An 18,448-nucleotide genomic window follows, 5' to 3' on the forward strand; every position below is an offset into this window, starting at 1 on the left:
AAGCTTTAAAAACAGACTCCAACGAGAGACTGCTGAATTGGAATTAATTTGCAAACTGGATACAATTAATTTAGGCTTGAATAGAGACTGGGAATAGATGAGTCATTACACAAAGTAAAACTATTTCCCCATGTTATTTCTCCCCCCCACCCCACCCCACCCCCTACTGTTCCTCAGATATTGTTGTTAACTGCTGGAAATAGCCTATCTTGCTTGTCACCATGAAAGGTTTTCCTCCTTTCCCCCCCTTGCTGCTGGTGATGGCTTATCTTAAGTGATCACTCTCCTTACAGTGTGTATGATAAACCCATTGTTTCATGTTCTCTGTGTGTGTATATCAATCTCCCCTCTGTTTTTTCCACCAAATGCATCCGATGAAGTGAACTGTAGCTCACGAAAGCTTATGCTCTAATAAATTTGTTAGTCTCTAAGGTACCACAAGTACTCCTTTTCTTTTTGCGAATACAGACTAACACGGCTGCTACTCTGAAACCTGTCATTATGCAAGGCACTGAATTTAGCCGTATAGAATGGAAATCTGTCAACTTCATGAAAAAACTCATACAGATACAGACAGACATCATCTTCCTCTCCAAATGCAAACAGATGGACATCATACCGAAAGGATTGAAGGTAAAAAATCCATTACAATCTACATACCACACAGACTATGCTGACAGCTTGTGCCACACACTCTCAAAGAAACTGCGGAACCACCTGATCAACATCCTCTACAGCAAACAGGGAAAGATTAAGAATGAGCTCTCTAAACTGGATACTCTCATAAAGAACCAACCTTCCACACAAACTTCCTCGTGGCTGGACTTTACAAAAACTAGACAAACCATTTACAACACACACTTTGCTTCTCTACAAAAGAAAAAGGACACTAAGCTATCTAAACTACTGCATGCCACAAGGGGCCACAACAGTGGTTCCCGTAACCCATCTAGCAATATTGTTAATCTATCCAACTATACTCTTAGCCCAGCAGAAGAAACTGTCCTATCTCGGGGCCTCTCCTTTTGCCCCTCCACCCCCACGAACATGATACAGTTCTGTGGTGACCTAGAATCCTATTTTCGACGTCTCCGACTCAAGGAATATTTCCAACACACCTCTGACCAACATATTAACCCACAGAGACCTTCCTACCAACACTACAAAAAGAAGGATTCTGGGTGGACTCCTCCTGAAGGTCGAAACAGCAGCCTAGACTTCTACATAGAGTGCTTCCGCCGACTTGCACGAGCTGAAATTGTGGAAAAGCAGCATCGCTTGCCCCATAACCTCAGCCATGCAGAACACAATGCCATCCACAGCCTCAGAAACAACTCTGACATCATAATCAAAAAGGCTGACAAAGGAGGTGCTGTCGTTATCATGAATAGGTCGGAGTATGAACAAGAGGCTACTAGGCAGCTCTCCAACACCACTTTCTACAAGCCATTACCCTCTGATCCCACTGAGAGTTACCAAAAGAAACTACAGCATTTGCTCAAGAAACTCCCTGAAAAAGCACAAGAACAAATCCACACAGACACACCCCTAGAACCCCAACCTGGGGTATTCTATCTGCTACCCAAGATCCATAAACCTGGAAATCCTGGACGCCCCATCATCTCAGGCATTGGCACCCTGACAGCAGGAGTGTCTGGCTATGTAGACTCCCTTCTCAGGCCCTACATTACCAGCACTCCCAGCTATCTTCGAGACACCACTGACTTCCTGAGGAAACTACAGTCCATTGGTGATCTTCCTAAAAATACCATCCTAGCCACTATGGATGTAGAAGCCCTCTACACCAACATTCCACACAAAGATGGGCTACAAGCCGTCAGGAACAGTATCCCTGATAATGTCACGGCTAACCTGGTGGCTGAACTTTGTGACTTTGTCCTCACCCATAACTATTTCACATTTGGGGACAATGTATGCCTATGATGTCCGATGAAGTGAGCTGTAGCTCACGAAAGCTTATGCTCTAATAAATTTGTTAGTCTCTAAGGTGCCACAAGTAGACCTAAGAGTGGCTATACTTCAACAAAAAAGCTTCAAAAACAGACTCCAACGAGAGACTGCTGAATTGGAATTAATTTGCAAACTGGATACAATTAACTTAGGCTTGAATAGAGACTGGGAATGGATGAGTCATTACACAAAGTAAAACTATTTCCCCATGGTATTTCTCCCTTCCACCCCACCCCCCACTGTTCCTCTGATATTCTTGTTAACTGCTGGAATTAGCCTACCTGCTTGTCACCATGAAAGGTTTTCCTCCTTCCCCCCCCTGCTGTTGGTGATGGCTTATCTTAAGTGATCACTCTCCTTACAGTGTGTATGATAAACCCATTGTTTCATGTTCTCTGTGTGGGTGTATATAAATCTCTCCTCTGTTTTTTCCACCAAATGCATCCGATGAAGTGAGCTGTAGCTCACGAAAGCTTATGCTCTAATAAATTTGTTAGTCTCTAAGGTGCCACAAGTACTCCTTTTCTTTTTGCGAATACAGACTAACACGGCTGCTACTCTGAAATCTACAACTTAGCTTCAGAACTTCTTCTGCAGCTATCTTTCATAGAATCATAGAACTAGAAGGAACCTTGAGAGGTCATCTAGTCCGGTGCCCTGTACTCATGGCAGGACTAAGTATTATCTAGATCATTCCTGACAGGTGTTTGTTTAACCTGCTCTTAAAAATCTCCAATGATGGAGATTCCACAACCTCCCTAGGCAATTTATTCCAGTGCTTAACCACCCTTACAGGAACTTATTCCTAATGTCCAACCTAAACCTCCCTTGCTGCAATTTAAGCCTATTGCTTCTTGTCCTATCCTCAGAGGTTAAGAAAAAACAAATTTTCTCTCTCCTCCTTGTAACAACCTTTTACGTACTTAAACTGTTATGTCCCTCCCCAGTCTTCTCTTTTCCAGACTAAAGAAACCCATTTTTTTCAATCTTCCCTCATAAGTCATGTTTTCTAGACTTTTAATCATTTTTTCACTCTTCCCTGGACTCTCTCCAATTTCTCCACATCCTTCCTGAAATGTGGCTCCCAGAACTTGTTATAATACTACAGTTGAGGCCTAATCAGTGTGGAGTAGAGCAGAAGAATTACTTCTCATATCTTGCTTATAACACTCCTGCTAATACAATCCAGAATGATCTTCATTGCTTTCCCTAAAATGAACTAATAATAGACTCAAAGAAACATGTATGACTGAGTTATTCTGTATGAATATACAATTTTTCTTCCAGAGAGCACTGCTGCATGGGCAAGATTTTTAAAATGAGGTGCTGTTGAAAGTGAAGCTGTGAAAACAACACCTCCTTACTTGACCGCCGTCATCGGTTCATTCACCTGCACGTCTACCAATGTAATGTACGCCATCATGTGCCAGCAATGCCCCTCTGCTATATACATCGGCCAAACTGGACAGTCCCTACGTAAAAGGATAAATGGACACAAATCAGATATTAGGAATGGCAATATACAAAAACCTGTAAGAGAACACTTCAACCTCCCTGAACACACAATAGCAGATTTAAAGGTAGCCATTCTGCAGCAAAAAAAACTTCAGGACCAGACTTCAAAGAGAAACTGCTGCGCTTCAGTTCATTTGCAAATTTGACACCATCAGCTCAGGATTAAACAAAGACTGTGAACGGCTAGCTAACTACAAAAGCAGTTTCTCCTCCTACCTCAACTGATAGAAGAGGGCCTCATCCTCCCTGACTGAACTAACCTCATTATCCCTAGCCTGATTCTTGCTTGCATATTTATACCTCCCTCTGGAAATTTCCACTACATGCATCCGATGAACTGGGTATTCATCCATGAAAGTTTATGCTCCAATACATCTGTTAGTCTATAAGGTGCCACAGAACTCTTTGCCGCTGTGTATTCAGAAACACTGTTACTTTTTTTAGTGACTAAAATAAACTTTTGCTACATTTTTACTTTTTTTTAGCACTACAGAGGCAATTCAACCTTGAGAGAGTGGTGTCGAATTTATTTTAGATTGTCTATCAAAAGAATTGTCACTTAATTTCCAAATGCAGAGCCAAATTTGTCCTCTGTTAAACCCATTTGGCTTCAACGAGGTTGCACAGGTGTAGGTGAGGATGAATTTGAAGGAAATGGGGTTGCAAAGGAACAGAATTTGACTTGCAAAATATTTGTATTAGTGTTGATTCACAAGAAGAAATAACAGTTTATATTCTTTTGTTGTTTGGTTTTCAAACTGAATGAATTTGATTTGGAAATCATTCAAGTCTAGATTGTGGCTTTGTAAAAGTAGCATACAGCTGTGCCACTGGACAGGAAAAAAATTGTGCCTCTCAGAGATATAATTCCCACCACACTTCTATGTTGGTCTGGAGGTGGGGACTTGTATATTGCTAGCCTATACACACAGCAATTTATTATATTCCCCACCCCTACTGTTGTCTGTGCTGGTCACAGATCCCAGGTTTGCAGTGTCTTGTTCAAAAAATATAAAATAAGCAAGTAATCCAAACAATTCAGCACTTCTGAAGGTTCCGTGTAAACTTGGTTCTAAAAATGGGTGAAGGTTTAAGACAGTTCTTATATTTCTTATCCCATGTTGTTGTGGCTCTGCCAGGCATGACTCACAGCACATACACCTTCTTTTTTTTTTTTATGGTTAACTATAACTGCATAGAAGCCTGCATATTTTCAATCCTGAGGGATGAAATTATCCTTTGATTTTCTAACACAATTGCTTTTAAGTCCCTAGGGTTAGCCCAGTGTAATGTGGAGAATTTTGCATAGTGGAATTGTTCCTGCTGAATTTGTACATAATTCTATAAACAACATACCAGTAATATCTCTAGAAAACAGCAATTTGGGAGAGCTGGAAGGTCCTTGCCTATTAACATGATGCATACTCTTTTTAAATATTTATTTTTGCACATATTTGTTACCTGTACAGAAAATGGATAATTGTTGCAGCATAGTTTAGTGGACTAACCGATGTTATAATCCAGAGACACCTGAGTTCCACTATTGACTCTGTCATGGGCTCACTCTGTAGCTTTTTGGCAAGTCACTGAACCCTTCCCTCTCATATTCCCCATCCATATTATGTGCATATCTATTTACTTTCCTAATTAATTACCATTTTACAGCATCTTGAAGATGTATAGCAGATTGTAAATATTAAGTTTTTATGTTTCATCATTAGAAAAAATGAATACAGTTTTAAATCATGGGAAAGGATTAGCAGGAGAATTCTTTTAAAGTGATCTAAGAAAAGTATGCATCTATAATTTCCATCTGAAGGGTCAATTTCAGATACCCTTACTTATATTGAGTAGTTACCTTACTCCATAAATAGGAAGATACTACTCAGTGTAAGTAAGGTAATCAGGATCTGGCCCAAAACAATAAAGCCCTTGAATCGAGTCTGAACTCACACTGGTGAGAATGAAAACTAAGTCCATTGAAGTCAAGGAGTTGCACGAGTGTAAAAGCTATGTATCTGGAAGATAATGAGCATTGTTGTGGGGGACATACAGAAATAGTATTTCCTAATTTTTCCTGTTCATTTTTTTAATAGGTAATCCATTACTAACCAGTAAGGTCAATGTTGTAATAAATGTCTTAGATGTCAACGAATTTCCTCCAGAAATTTCAGTGCCATATGAGACATCTGTATGTGAAAACGCAAAACCAGGACAGGTATTTTGATATTTTGGTTTCCTTTTAACATTATTATTATGTAAAAGTAAAAGCCAGTTTCGAAAAACAAAATGTATTGTTCATGGGACACACTTAAAAATAAAAAATTGTGGGTGAGAGTTTTCAAAGCTGCATAAGGGATTTGAGCACCAAAGATTCAGCATCCAAATCCCCTAGAAAGCGTTGATAGTATCAGCTTGTAATCCTTAGAAAATTAGCTATGTGTTCCTAATGAAAACAAACAATGGCCTTTGAAAATTCTTAATGTTGCCCACCACATTTTCTGTTACTGGTACTATTTATTTTTTGTATGGTAGCACCTAGGGACCAGTGCCCCATTGTAGGCACTGTACAAGGATATAACAGAGACAATTACTATACCAAGGAGCTTAGGGTTAAGCATAAGACTATAGACAACAGGTGGATAAAACAGAGGGGGTGGTCTCAAGGAAACAATTAGATGATACTTGGTCAGGTGTCTTTATCCATATGTTCCTTCCCTGGGAAGAAGTCTCAACAAAGCGGAGATATTTTCACCCCAAATCAGCAGGCTACAATATATACATTACACTCAGGATCTGATTGTGATACCCTCACGCTGCTGAACAGCACCTTACTCCACAAGTGATCCATTTAAGTCAATAGTAGAATACGCAGGGTAAGATGTTTCTCAACTGACTGAAGCATCAGAATTTGGTCCACAATTCTTTGGTATGTGATCCTGTTTAAGTGCTGAATGGTCAAAGGTCTGCAAAGCCCTAGGCCATAACATCTTTTGTACTGTATCAAAATTTTGCCTCAAGGAAACAGGGCTTGCAGCTTTAACTGTTTGATTACTTCAGTTATCAGCTGTATTCTCTCTAAGGTGTGTGCCTTTGTGACTGCACATGAGCCCATCAAGGGCTGCAAACCAGCTGTGCAGCACACACACAGGTGAGCATGAAGAATGTGGAGAGTGGGGGCAGTGGAGTGAGGTGATGGGGGTTTGGATGAGCTTGGGGCATGCTGGCCTAGGGGGAGGGAGAGACGCCTCTCTCCTGCAGCCCCAGTTCTAGCCGGGACTGCGACAGGGATGGGAGACACAGCACTCTCCCCAGGCCTGTGGCTGGGACAGGAGAGACACCTCTCTCCCCCGACCCCAGTCCTGGGGCTGTGGCGGCCGGGGAGAGACTCCTCTCCCCCAGCCTGGGGGCTGTGGAGGGGAGAGAGGTATGTGTGTGTGTGTGTGTCTCTGTCTCTCTCTCACACACACACTTTCACACTCACCTCCCAACACATACTTGTATTATTCTTGTTGTTATTTCTTGATACTTCCTGCAATGCACATATAGCTGTAGCTCATGAAAGCTTATGCTCAAATAAATTTGTTAGTCTCTAAGGTGCCACAAGTCCTCCTTTTCTTTTTACAGATACAGACTAACACGGCTGCTACTCGGAAGCCTGTCATGTAGTCTCTGTAATTTTATTCTTTCAAAGTGCTATTTTATTTTTTTGGCTGGTCTACGCATTTCATAATTTTCATTTCTCTCTTATGCTTAAATTTAATTCTTTGAGTAGTGAGGTCAAAAATGCCTAACCTGTCCTGACTGGAGTAATTATCCCTATGTTAACTTTTAAAAAATATATATTGCATCTAGGTGTTTTGTTTCTACTGGTGGTGCACATCTGCACATTACCTCCATACTGGTGCACATAACAAAATTAATTCCGCACATGGGTGGAAAAAATCAGAGGGAACACTGGTTATCAGCTATAGAATTAGAATGATCTTGCCTATAATCTATAATCAGTGACTAACAAAAAGCAAAACACACTTGTCTATGTAACCATCATACTCATTTTTTAAGTGACAGTTTTGTCGGCAATTTCAAAACACATGAATATATAAAAATTGATTGACAAAAAAATTGTTGGCTCCAGTGAGAAGGCAGGGAGTTAACCCACATCTATATTTAGGTGGTGGCAGTTTTTCAGTTGTTGTACTTCATCTCAACCTCAGTGCCAGCCCATTTGTTTTTATTTTGGGAGGAAAGCTGGGAGGGTTCAAAAGTTACCACTAAAAGAGTATTGTGTATCAACCAGTTTCAGTGAGGTGCTGTAGTAAACAGTGTGCATCTATGGTCTGCATGTACCTCTGTCTACTAATCTGTCTTATGTATTTACCTTCTTATTTTACCGGTATAATGTAATATAGGATATTTATAAAGCATCTATCAGTGTGTTATCTAATCACTGATACTAGTGATGGGAAAATCTTACAAATTTTGGTTCAGGTGAGCATTGCAAAGCTTGAAAAGGTCCCAATATTAAGACAGTGTCTACACATGAAAATTGTAGTTGTTTCATTAAAGAGTTTTCTTTTTTAAAACCAATGGAATCCCCTATAAAGGCATACATATATCAGTTTACAGGATGCTTTTATGGAGCTTAGTGGATAGAGCACTGGACCAGGGACTCAGGAGACCTAGGTTCTAGTCTCAGCTCTTTCCACTGGCCTGCTTTGTGACCTTGGGCAGGTCATGTCACCTGTCTGTGCCTCAATTTCCCCATGTATAAAATGGGGACATGGTACTAACCTCCTTTGTAAAGAGCTACGAAAGCTGCTGATAAAAAGCATTTTATATAAGTTTGGTATTAAGTTGGTAATCAATCAAGCTGGTGCAAACTGACTTAAGAGCATCCACAAAGGGGTTTGTACCAGTTTTACTAAATCAGCTTTAAAAACAACCAGTGCAAGATGTACGTGTAGATAAAGTCAGAGTCCCACACATACTCCCAAACTATTGCATCTCTGGCTTTCTCTCTGCACTTATGCTCTGGTGCTTTCCTTTCTCCATTTGTATATAAAAGAGGTCTTCTAAGACAGACTCTTGGCCATTCCCTCTAAACCAATTATAGCAAGAGCCTATGGGGAGCCAAAGTTCCAGAGTTTGTGAAAGGCATTTAGATCTGGAGTTTTGATTTAAACCTGTCTCTATTTTTAAATTCTTATTTATTTCATCCTAATTATCACATGGTTTTTTTCCTTAATGTGAACTATATAATATGGTATTACTACTTGGCAAGAGAATATCTATATCTCTCCTGTGCCCATCACTATGCTTTTTAGGTACAAGTTACAAAATATTTATTTGTTTCCATTATCATTTTCATGGGATGATTTTATAATCTCATTCAGACAGTTCACAGTGTGACTTGCTTGGATACACCACTACACAAGAGAATGTCAGGTTTCAGAGTAGCAGCCGTGTTACTCTATATTCGCAAAAAGAAAAGGAGTACTTGTGGCACCTTAGAGACTAACAAATTTATTTGAGCATAAGCTTTCATCCGATGAAGTGAGCTGTAGCTCATGAAAGCTTATGCTCAAATAAATTTGTTAGTATCTAAGGTGCCACAAGTACTCCTTTACTTTTTACAAGAGAATGTGGGATTCTGCCTTTATCCTCTTACCTTACAACACAGAGGAATGGCACTTTATTCGAGCAGGAAATAGACTCTGTCATGTCTTATTGCTTAAATGTCCATTTCTGTTGTTTCATTTGATGACTACATTAAGGTTCTTGCAAAGCTGTTTCTTTTAAAAGCGTGAACTGACCTCAAATTCAATTTCAATCTCGTTTCAGGTAATTCAGACTGTCAGTGCTGCGGACAAAGATTTGTCCCCTGCTGGGCAAAGGTTTTCCTTTAGACTGTCACCTGAGGCGTCCACCAAACCAAATTTCACAGTCCAAGACTACAGGAGTAAGTTGTTTACTCATATTACCAAGGGAAGTGGTGGATAATCAGCTCTTGATAACTTCAGATCAAGACTGGGTGCTTTCCCAGAAGATAAACTTTGAGCTCAGTAGCTCATATTTGGCTAATGAGGTGACTGGGTGAAATGTAAGGATCTGTGGTATACAGGAGGTCAGTCTAGATGATCTAGTGGTCCCTTTGGGCCTTAAAATTTGTTAATCTGTGTAAATAATTTACATATTTTGTAAATGGAATATTTTAATATTACTGAATACTTAAATGTAATACAGTATGTAAATAATCCCTGACAGTTATATATTTACATAATCTATTGCTTTAATTGTTCATGAGCAATGAATGAATCAAAAAAGGGCCAACTAATCTGTATCAGGGTTTGTATTTTGTTGTCAAAGCCAAAGAGAACTACACAGCATCAGCGTTTACATGCAATAGCCCATTTTTGTGCGTGCATTATGATTAATGACTCAATCACAGTAAAGTTTTACACAAAGATTTTCACATTTCTTCTTTTTTTCATTTCATTTACTTAGTGCATTTGATAGCACTTGTTTCACAATCATGTTCACTGTTTCCCCTACATAGTCAGCCAATGAGTCCTTTCTGGTGATAGAAGGTCAAAAATAAGAAGCTGATGATAGAGTGAGAGAAGCCCAGAAATAAGAAGGTAGGGGGTTGAAGGAATGATGTGAAGTAGAATGTAGGAGGAATACCTCAAGTTAATTTATTCTATTTACCAGCTCTAATTTACTGCCCTGAAAATTTTTTCAAGGTGTCAGAATTTTTCCCATTGTACATCATGACAAAACTGAGACCTTTCAATTTTTTTCCATAAGAGGAAAATACCCCAAAATAGCCTGAATCAGTGTGTCTCACATCCCAGGTGAGTGCCTTTACCACTGGGCTATTGGCTGTTCTGGGATGGCTCTCTCTCTCTCTCTCCAGAAATTCCATCCTGGGTTTGAGAAACCTTTTTCATTAATACTGTTACATTCTCACAAGAAGCTTTGCTTTCAAGAAATCAGCACTTTGTCATGAAAAAAAACTGCATCCAGTTCTACCTCAAGTTCAGCCGTGACATGAAGAAGGAAGGCACAGAAGGGAAGGGGCAAGGGGAAGAAATTAGTGGGACCAGAGGCTGAGGGAAAACCACACCAAAGTAGTCTACCAGATTCTGCTCTTAAAGAAGTGTACTGCTCCTAGCAACTGCAATGGCAGCAATTTTGCCAGCCCCAACCATTCAAACCTTATGAATTAAGGCTCCCAAGAATCACAAATGGCATAAAATCATGAGACATTAAAAGAAACAAAAAACAATATTTTAAGTGACTTCATGTTTTTAAAAAGAAAAGGAGGACTTGTGGTACCTTAGAGACTAACGCATTTATTTGAGCATAAGCTTTCATGAGCTACAGCTCACTTCATCAGATGCATTTAGTGGAAAATACAGTAGGGATTTTATTTGAGCATAAGCTTTCGTGAGCTACTTCATCGGATGCATTCAGTGGAAAATACAGTGGGGATTTTCTCCCCACTGTATTTTCCACTCAATGCATCTGATGAAGTGAGCTGTAGCTCACGAAAGCTTATGCTCAAATAAATTTGTTAGTCTCTAAGGTGCCACAAGTCCTCCTTTTCTTTTTGCGAATACAGACTAACACGGTTGCTACTCTGAAACCTGTCTTCATGTTTTTAAGCTTCTCTCTGCAACTCTGAGGTTTTAAAACATTTTTAAATGAAAGCTGGGATTCTCCTGATTCCAGGAGTTTGGGTTTAAAAGAAAGGGAAAAAAAAAACCACTAAGCACTGCAGGACTCACAGTAAAATAAAAGTTACTAGAATAGTCAATACTGTGCCAGAGGCATACATATGCATCCAAAGAGCCTTTTTAGGCCCATTTTAATGTTAATTTCCCATAACTATTGGTATTTGAATTTAGGACTAAATTCTACCTGTCTGTTATTGTTCTTACAAGGCCTGGTCTGCAATTAAAAAAATGGTTTGGTTTAACAACGTTAGTCGGGGGTGTGAAAAATCCACACCCTCTGAGCAACATAGTTGAACCAACTTAAGTCCCCTTGTAGACAGCACTAGGTCAATGTAAGAATTCTTCCGTTGACCTAGCTATCACCTATTGGAGGTGGATTACCTACACTGACAGAGAATCCCTCCCATCAGGGTATGTAATTTCTACAGTGAAGTGCTATAGCAGCTCAACTGCAGTGGTGCAGCTGTGGCATTTTTAAGTGCAGACCAGCTGTAAGGCATCTAATCAGAATTAGATCTGTGTGGGAACCAGAGTTTCTGTTTTGTGGTAAATTTCAGAATTTTTATATTCTTTGTCTTCAATCTGATTTAGAAAAAAAAATCTTCAAAAATTACCCATGAAGATTTTTTTTTGAGGGGAGCGGAAAGTATTTTGGGACTATTTTTTTTTCTCTCAATTTTGACATTACTATACAACATAAAATTATTTTCTTAATGGATTGTCATGTTGATACTAAAGAAATTAAAATGTTCTGGTCAAAAATGGAATTTTTAAACCTTATCAAAAAAGCTCATGCCCCACACTGCCCCATGACAAAATGTTGTCCAAACTGACACATTCCTGTGGGAAGTTTCAGTTTCAATGAAACACCATTGTCTGACAGAAAGATGTTCAGTTGGAAAATGTTCAACCAGCTTTAATCAGAATAGTATCTAGGTGCTTAAGAAATCTGGTCTAGAGATACTTGCACTCAACTCCTATCAGCTTTAATGATTGTTGAACATAGGTATCTGAGAGCTGGATGTGGCTCTTAATCTTTATATTCAGTGGCAGGATTCAAAGGGGGAAGGGAAAAAACATCCAGTAAGTGAACTCTTGTAATGTTGCAGCAAATGATCTGAACTAGACAGTAATTCACATGGGAGAGATGGAAAGGGGAATGAGCACTGCAGGCTATCCCCAATCAGACCTGGTAGTAAATTGCTTTCCAATCATGCTTTTCCTTTCGCCTCTACTTAATCCTTTTAATCTTCACATCATTGCCTTTCTACTCAAGTTTGTTTGATTGATGTAAAGCAGTGGTAAGTCAGCTCCTGCTGGGAAGAAGTGGCAAAACTCAGCTCCTGGGAGCTCCGTGCAATTTTGGCACTGATTAGTGGCAAATGTACTAATGGCATAAAGGGCTCAGTTGATTCCTGTAATATTTTTTTAATTGTCTGTTTTGAGTGGGGTGGAGAAGTCAAGGGGCTATTGTGCTTCCTCCAGCTGCCTCATTGTCAAATCCAAAGGGTTAAAAAGTGAGACACATTCATAATGGGGATCTGATCCAAACTCCATGGTAAGAAAAGAAAAGGAAAGATTGAAATCCCCTGCTAATTGAAATCCCCTGATAATATATATATATTCTTTTTCATTTCTGCTTTGAAATGTTAGCTGTCAAGCTTAGGAGGATAAATGTATACAAACAACAAAGATTAGTTGTTGCCTTGAAAAAAAACCTTGTCTGCATCTGATTTGAATTTGACAGCTTCAGTAATAATGAACCAAGGGACTTACAAGCATATATAATCCATTGATACAGGAAGCCAGATTATCTTTCTGCTGTTCAACAAAATACAAACTTTTAAATGTTAAGTGACACACCATAGAAACAATCCTATGAGGACTGTTATGTTTTGCAGACAACACAGCTGGAATTGAAACCAGGAGAAGTGGCTACAGCCGTAGGCAGCAAGACTTGTATTTCCTCCCAGTTGTGATAGAAGACAGCAGCTATCCTGTACAGAGCAGCACAAATACAATGACTATCCACGTTTGTAGATGCGATTCTGATGGTACCATTCTATCCTGCAATGTTGAAGCAATCTTCCTACCAGTTGGACTCAGCACAGGGGCTTTGATTGCAATATTGCTGTGTATTGTTATACTTCTAGGTTAGTTGTCATCCTGTAACAAAGTATGTCTCTGATTCTACTTGTGAATTAATTTGAGTCACCATAATTCCATTTATTGTTTAACAAAGGCCATTGAAAATGTACAGCTGTTTACAAAGAGAACTTTTATGCTTCTACCTTTGTAGAAAAATATCCCAAAGCACTGACCATTAATTTGAATCAAAGCATGCAATCTGCTAACTACTACATATTTCTTATGGAGTGGGGAAAAATATCTTACAGTTTGATTTGAAATGCAAATTTTGCTCTGAAACAGTGTTGATTAAATACCTTTCATGAGGAACTGATTTCCATATATATATAAAATTACTAAGTCTGCACCAGCAGCTACCTGGTAAGGACATTTCTTCAATTATTATCAGGGATTAAGTAAGAAGAATGAAGAAATGAGACAGGAAGACATAGTTATAATGTAGACTGTGGCTGACTGGACCACTGAAAAATAATACAACATTTGTACAGAAATGGATTCCATAGCGTGACATTGCTGTTTGAGCACAAGTGCTCTTTATATGAGGTCTTACTTATACAGTGTCTTTGGCAGCCCATGCTACTGCCTATCTTCCCAAGAATAAAGCCCCACTACACTAGTAGTGTAATCAAACCTGCTTTATTGCTTACACAGTAGACTAGAAAAGGAGTGCTTGTGGCACCTTAGAGACTAACAAATTTATTTGAGCATAAGCTTTCTTTTTGCAAATACAGACTAACACGGCTGCTACTCTGAAACCTGTCTTTGTGCAAGACAGTAGACTAGGTAACTCAGATTCTGATAGGTGTTAACCTGTGCCTAAAATAGCACTTCAAGATGTTAAATGCCCTGAATCAAAGCTTTTCAGAACAGATCTGTGCTCCTTACACAGAGCTACTGGTGAAGGATACACAAATGAACACACTCAATCACTGCATATAAGATAGTTATGGACTGGGAAAAATTACCTAGGGAGATTGTGGAATCTCTTTCCTTGGAGGTTTTTAAGAACAGGTTAGGCAAAAACCTGTCAGGAATGGTCTAGATCACTGATTTACAATCATTTTTCATTTGCGAACCCCTAAAAAATTTCAAGTGGAGGTGTGGACCCCCTTGGAAATCTTAGACATGGCCTGTGGACCCCCAAGGATCTGGGGACAACAGGTTAAAAACCAATGTTCTAGATACTACTACTACTAATAGTCCTGCCTCAGTGCAGGGGACTGCTCAAGTCGGGGTTTCTCAACCCCGGGGTCAGGACCTCAAATTGGGTTGCCAGAATGTTTCAAAGGGTCGCACGGCAGCTCCAATGGTTCCTGTCACACAGGGCTCGATGGGCTGCCCTGATGATGGGAGTGTGGGTAGGCCAAATGTGAGAGAGTGGGTGGCACTGCAGCCCAATGAGCCAGGTAACAACTTCACTCCCAAAAATTTAGCCCAGTCAGAAGGATGGGCCAAACCTGAGCGGTGCTTCAACCCTAGAGGTTGGAATGCCCAGAGAGGAGAGCCAAGCCCAACAAACCCCACAGTACAGAGCTGCAGGAGCTACCACTGAGGGGCAAGTGCCTGACAGATCCTGTCCCCTGTGGTGCATGGGTCCTGACCAAAACCACCCCACGGCCTCCACCCTCAGACTATTTACTGGGTTGAGACAGGTCATAAACTTTTACAAATGCGTCCTTAGCCCAACAAAGTTGAGAAACACTGGACTAGATGACCTATCAAGGTCCCCTCCAGTCTTGCATGTCTATGATTCTACGATGTGACACAGCAACTGTGTAAATTACTGAAGAGCATGGGCTATAGCAACAGCTGCTACATGACTCTGGAGTCTGAGGGGTCAGTTCCATCACTGATTCCCCCAGAACTCCGAAGCCCATTTACTTTGGTTTTGTACAGAGTAGAGGATTTGGGTCTATTATGGTTCTCTGTATTCCATTGTGTGGTAACAGTGTGCTATGTTACACTTGACCGAGGAACATTAATTTGTCAATGACAATCTTCAGTACTCCCTGTAGCCTAAGGTGATCTTCTATATCTCAAACCCACTTCCTACTACTTATTGTTGTACTTGTAACTTAGAAGCCTCCTCCATAATTGTTATCTAAGAAACCTACCTGATACAGAGATTTTAAAATCAGATATTTCAAAAGTCAACCTGCTGTACCCTTAAAGTTCATTTTCACTAGAAAGTTACACTGAGTTAGAACACCACCTTGAAGAACCATGTTAATTAACACAATATTATTGGCCATGATCCTGCAGTCAGTTTCGACAGGGAGAAGTCATGTTCAGTACTGTGTCACTGGTTCCTGGGTAAATTATTAGGACCAGGGTTTAACCCCAACCAATTGATACCATATTGAACATGATTTGTCCCTGACTGCAAAGTTTCTATCAGCATCATGTCAGTTAGTGTAACTCCTCAAGGTCACGTTCAAATGTAATTTTCTATTTGACATTGTCAGGAATATTATTAAGAATTATTTTTCCATCAGAATATGCTGGTTTGATTAAAAAGCAAAACATATAGCTGAAATATGTCACCATTGATGAAAATTAATGTCCAAACTGGAGGAAAAAAAAGTGATACGGAACATTTTGACCTCTTTGATACAGAACATTGGTTTTCTGTTTCAAAATTATTTTTGTTTGTTATTTTAAAATGTGTTTTATAAAATACAATATGAAATAAAAAAGGCAAAATCTGAATGAAAAGTTTTGATCAATCCAAAATGACCCCCCCCACACACACATAATTTCAGCTTGCAGGAAATTTTAACATTTTTCAATGTTTTTCCAGCCATTCTGGAATGGAAGAACTTTTCACATTGTGAAACTACCCTCAAAACAAAAAAATCTGATTCCTACATGGCTCTATTTACTAGTAAAGGCAAGCCCTTTGGGGCTTATTCATTATTCACTACTTAGCTAGCAATGATGGGAGTTAGGTTCATCAAGCCACAAATATTATCTTACTGGTTACAGCACTGTTTAAAAAAAAAAAGGCAGCAGGAGCATGGCTTCTAAAGAAAAGATCCTTTTGATTGCCCTTAGCTATCATAGAAGGATATATTAGTGTATCAGCAGACAGCCAAGGTATTTCCATACTTGTCTTAATTTACAATTCTTCCCTTGTTCCAGTCATTGTTGTGCTGTACGTAGCACTGCGAAGGCAGAAGAAAAAAGACACCCTGATGACCTCTAAAGAAGACATCAGAGACAATGTCATCCATTATGATGATGAAGGAGGTGGGGAGGAAGACACCCAGGCTTTCGACATTGGTGCCCTGAGGAATCCAAAAGTGATTGAAGATAACAAAATACGCAGGGATATAAAACCAGACACTCTATGTTTACCACATCAGAGACCACCAGTGGAAGACAACACAGACATAAGAGATTTCATTAATCAAAGGCTGCATGAAAACGATGCAGATCCCACTGCACCCCCTTATGATTCACTGGCAACCTACGCCTATGAAGGAAATGGATCTGTAGCAGAGTCTCTGAGCTCTATAGATTCACTTGCTACAGAGGCAGACCAGGATTACGATTACCTGAGTGATTGGGGACCCCGCTTTAAAGTCTTGGCGGAGATGTTCGGAGAGGAAGAAAATTATAACACTGATAAAGTCACTTAAGGGAGGGGAACCCAAAAGGCAAGAATAAGAAAACTAGAACAACAACAAATTAAAAATAAAACCCAAGCTTTATAGGACAAGATTCCTTTGATTCTTAAAGACAGCACCTGTTTCCAGCAACTTACTATATTTATCATACTGTCAGTTTTCATTTGGTCTGCAAAGGGAGGATAAACCCTGCAAGATATACTTTTTTGTTGTTGTTTTTTGTTACTTGGGAATAACACTGAGACAAGTTCAGGCCTATTAGCTACAATGTACCTATATGACAACTTAGACAGAAGCTAGCTTTCTGGCATCACGGTGGAAGAGTGGTAGATTTTTCTTAATTCCACTAAAGTGCCTATTGAAACTTTTATCATTTAAAGTGATAAGACTCTGCTATGATGGTGTTACAGAACTGAGCTATAAACTGGACATAAAGGACTTTATCTTTATGTCAAGAAGCAATAGCAACATGCTGACTTCTAGTTCTTTTAAAACAAAAACCAAGATTACTTTCTGGACTATATCCAGTGACTACAACTCAAGGGTAGTGTTTTGGATTTTTATTTTATTTTATTTTAAGGAATAATAATAATAATTGTATGCCAAGATATCACATTTCTTCTGTCTGCATTTCACTGACAAATTGAATAAAAAGTGCTATTACTCAATTTCAAGATGTAAAGCCCAAAATTAAAAACATACCACACTTTGATCTTAGCATATACAAAGGAATATTTTTAAAAAAAATCGGTTACACTATTTCTATGATGAATGAGAAAATTATAAAAACATCTATTCCTTTATAGGAAGGAAACTTCCCTTGACTCCCACTCATCATGTACAGACAAGTTATTGGTACATCAGTGGTGCTTTTTAGAGGGCTAATGTATGTTTTAGTGTCAGTGTTGGGTTTTTTTCATTGTAAGTATGAATCATGAAATATATATAAAGAACCTCACATTGCTTTTCTTTGAAATTAGTTTGTCATTCTGTCAATATTGTAGACATACATGACAGAGAGGACATATATGTTAAACTCCTGCTGGAACCTGCATAACTGGTCATACTCTAAAATTCAGGATATGTCATACTTTGGTATCAGTGCCACTATGGTGTCAGATGTTTCAAATGTCTTAGAGCACTCTGAAAATTAAGCCTACAGTAGTCTTCAAGAAAATATTCAGCGTCAGATTAAATTATACATGTAAAATGTTATTTAAACATACTCATATACTTAGAAGTGTGGATATCATTTCAAATCATGTGGTACCCAGGCATCATTCCACTGAAGATTTATTCTGATATAAACAAAGCTCAAGAAACTGGAAGCTCTAGCTGGCATTTCCTTGCATTACGTTTTTGACATTTTTTTCATCTGATTTTTTTATTGCATTTTTTCTTACACTTTCAAAAACCAACCAACCAATCAATCCATGTAAGTAT

General features: G+C 39.1%; 1 protein-coding gene across 2 annotated transcripts in view; it reads left to right on the forward strand.

The window, feature by feature from the left end:
- CDH12 (cadherin 12) overlaps nucleotides 1-17,974 on the forward strand; it is an 867,135-nt gene extending 849,161 nt beyond the window's left edge. For both annotated transcript variants that reach the window (XM_038389732.2, XM_043508440.1), the window contains 4 exons: nucleotides 5,583-5,704; nucleotides 9,331-9,448; nucleotides 13,130-13,381; nucleotides 16,518-17,974. In XM_038389732.2, the coding sequence (XP_038245660.1) occupies nucleotides 5,583-5,704; nucleotides 9,331-9,448; nucleotides 13,130-13,381; nucleotides 16,518-17,017 (992 nt within the window). In that variant the 3' untranslated portion in view covers nucleotides 17,018-17,974. The remainder of the gene's footprint in view (nucleotides 1-5,582; nucleotides 5,705-9,330; nucleotides 9,449-13,129; nucleotides 13,382-16,517) is intronic.
- The last annotated feature ends 474 nt before the right edge of the window (nucleotides 17,975-18,448 follow it).

This window comes from Dermochelys coriacea, chromosome 2 (genome assembly GCF_009764565.3).
Source record: "Dermochelys coriacea isolate rDerCor1 chromosome 2, rDerCor1.pri.v4, whole genome shotgun sequence".
NCBI lineage: Eukaryota > Metazoa > Chordata > Testudines > Dermochelyidae > Dermochelys > Dermochelys coriacea.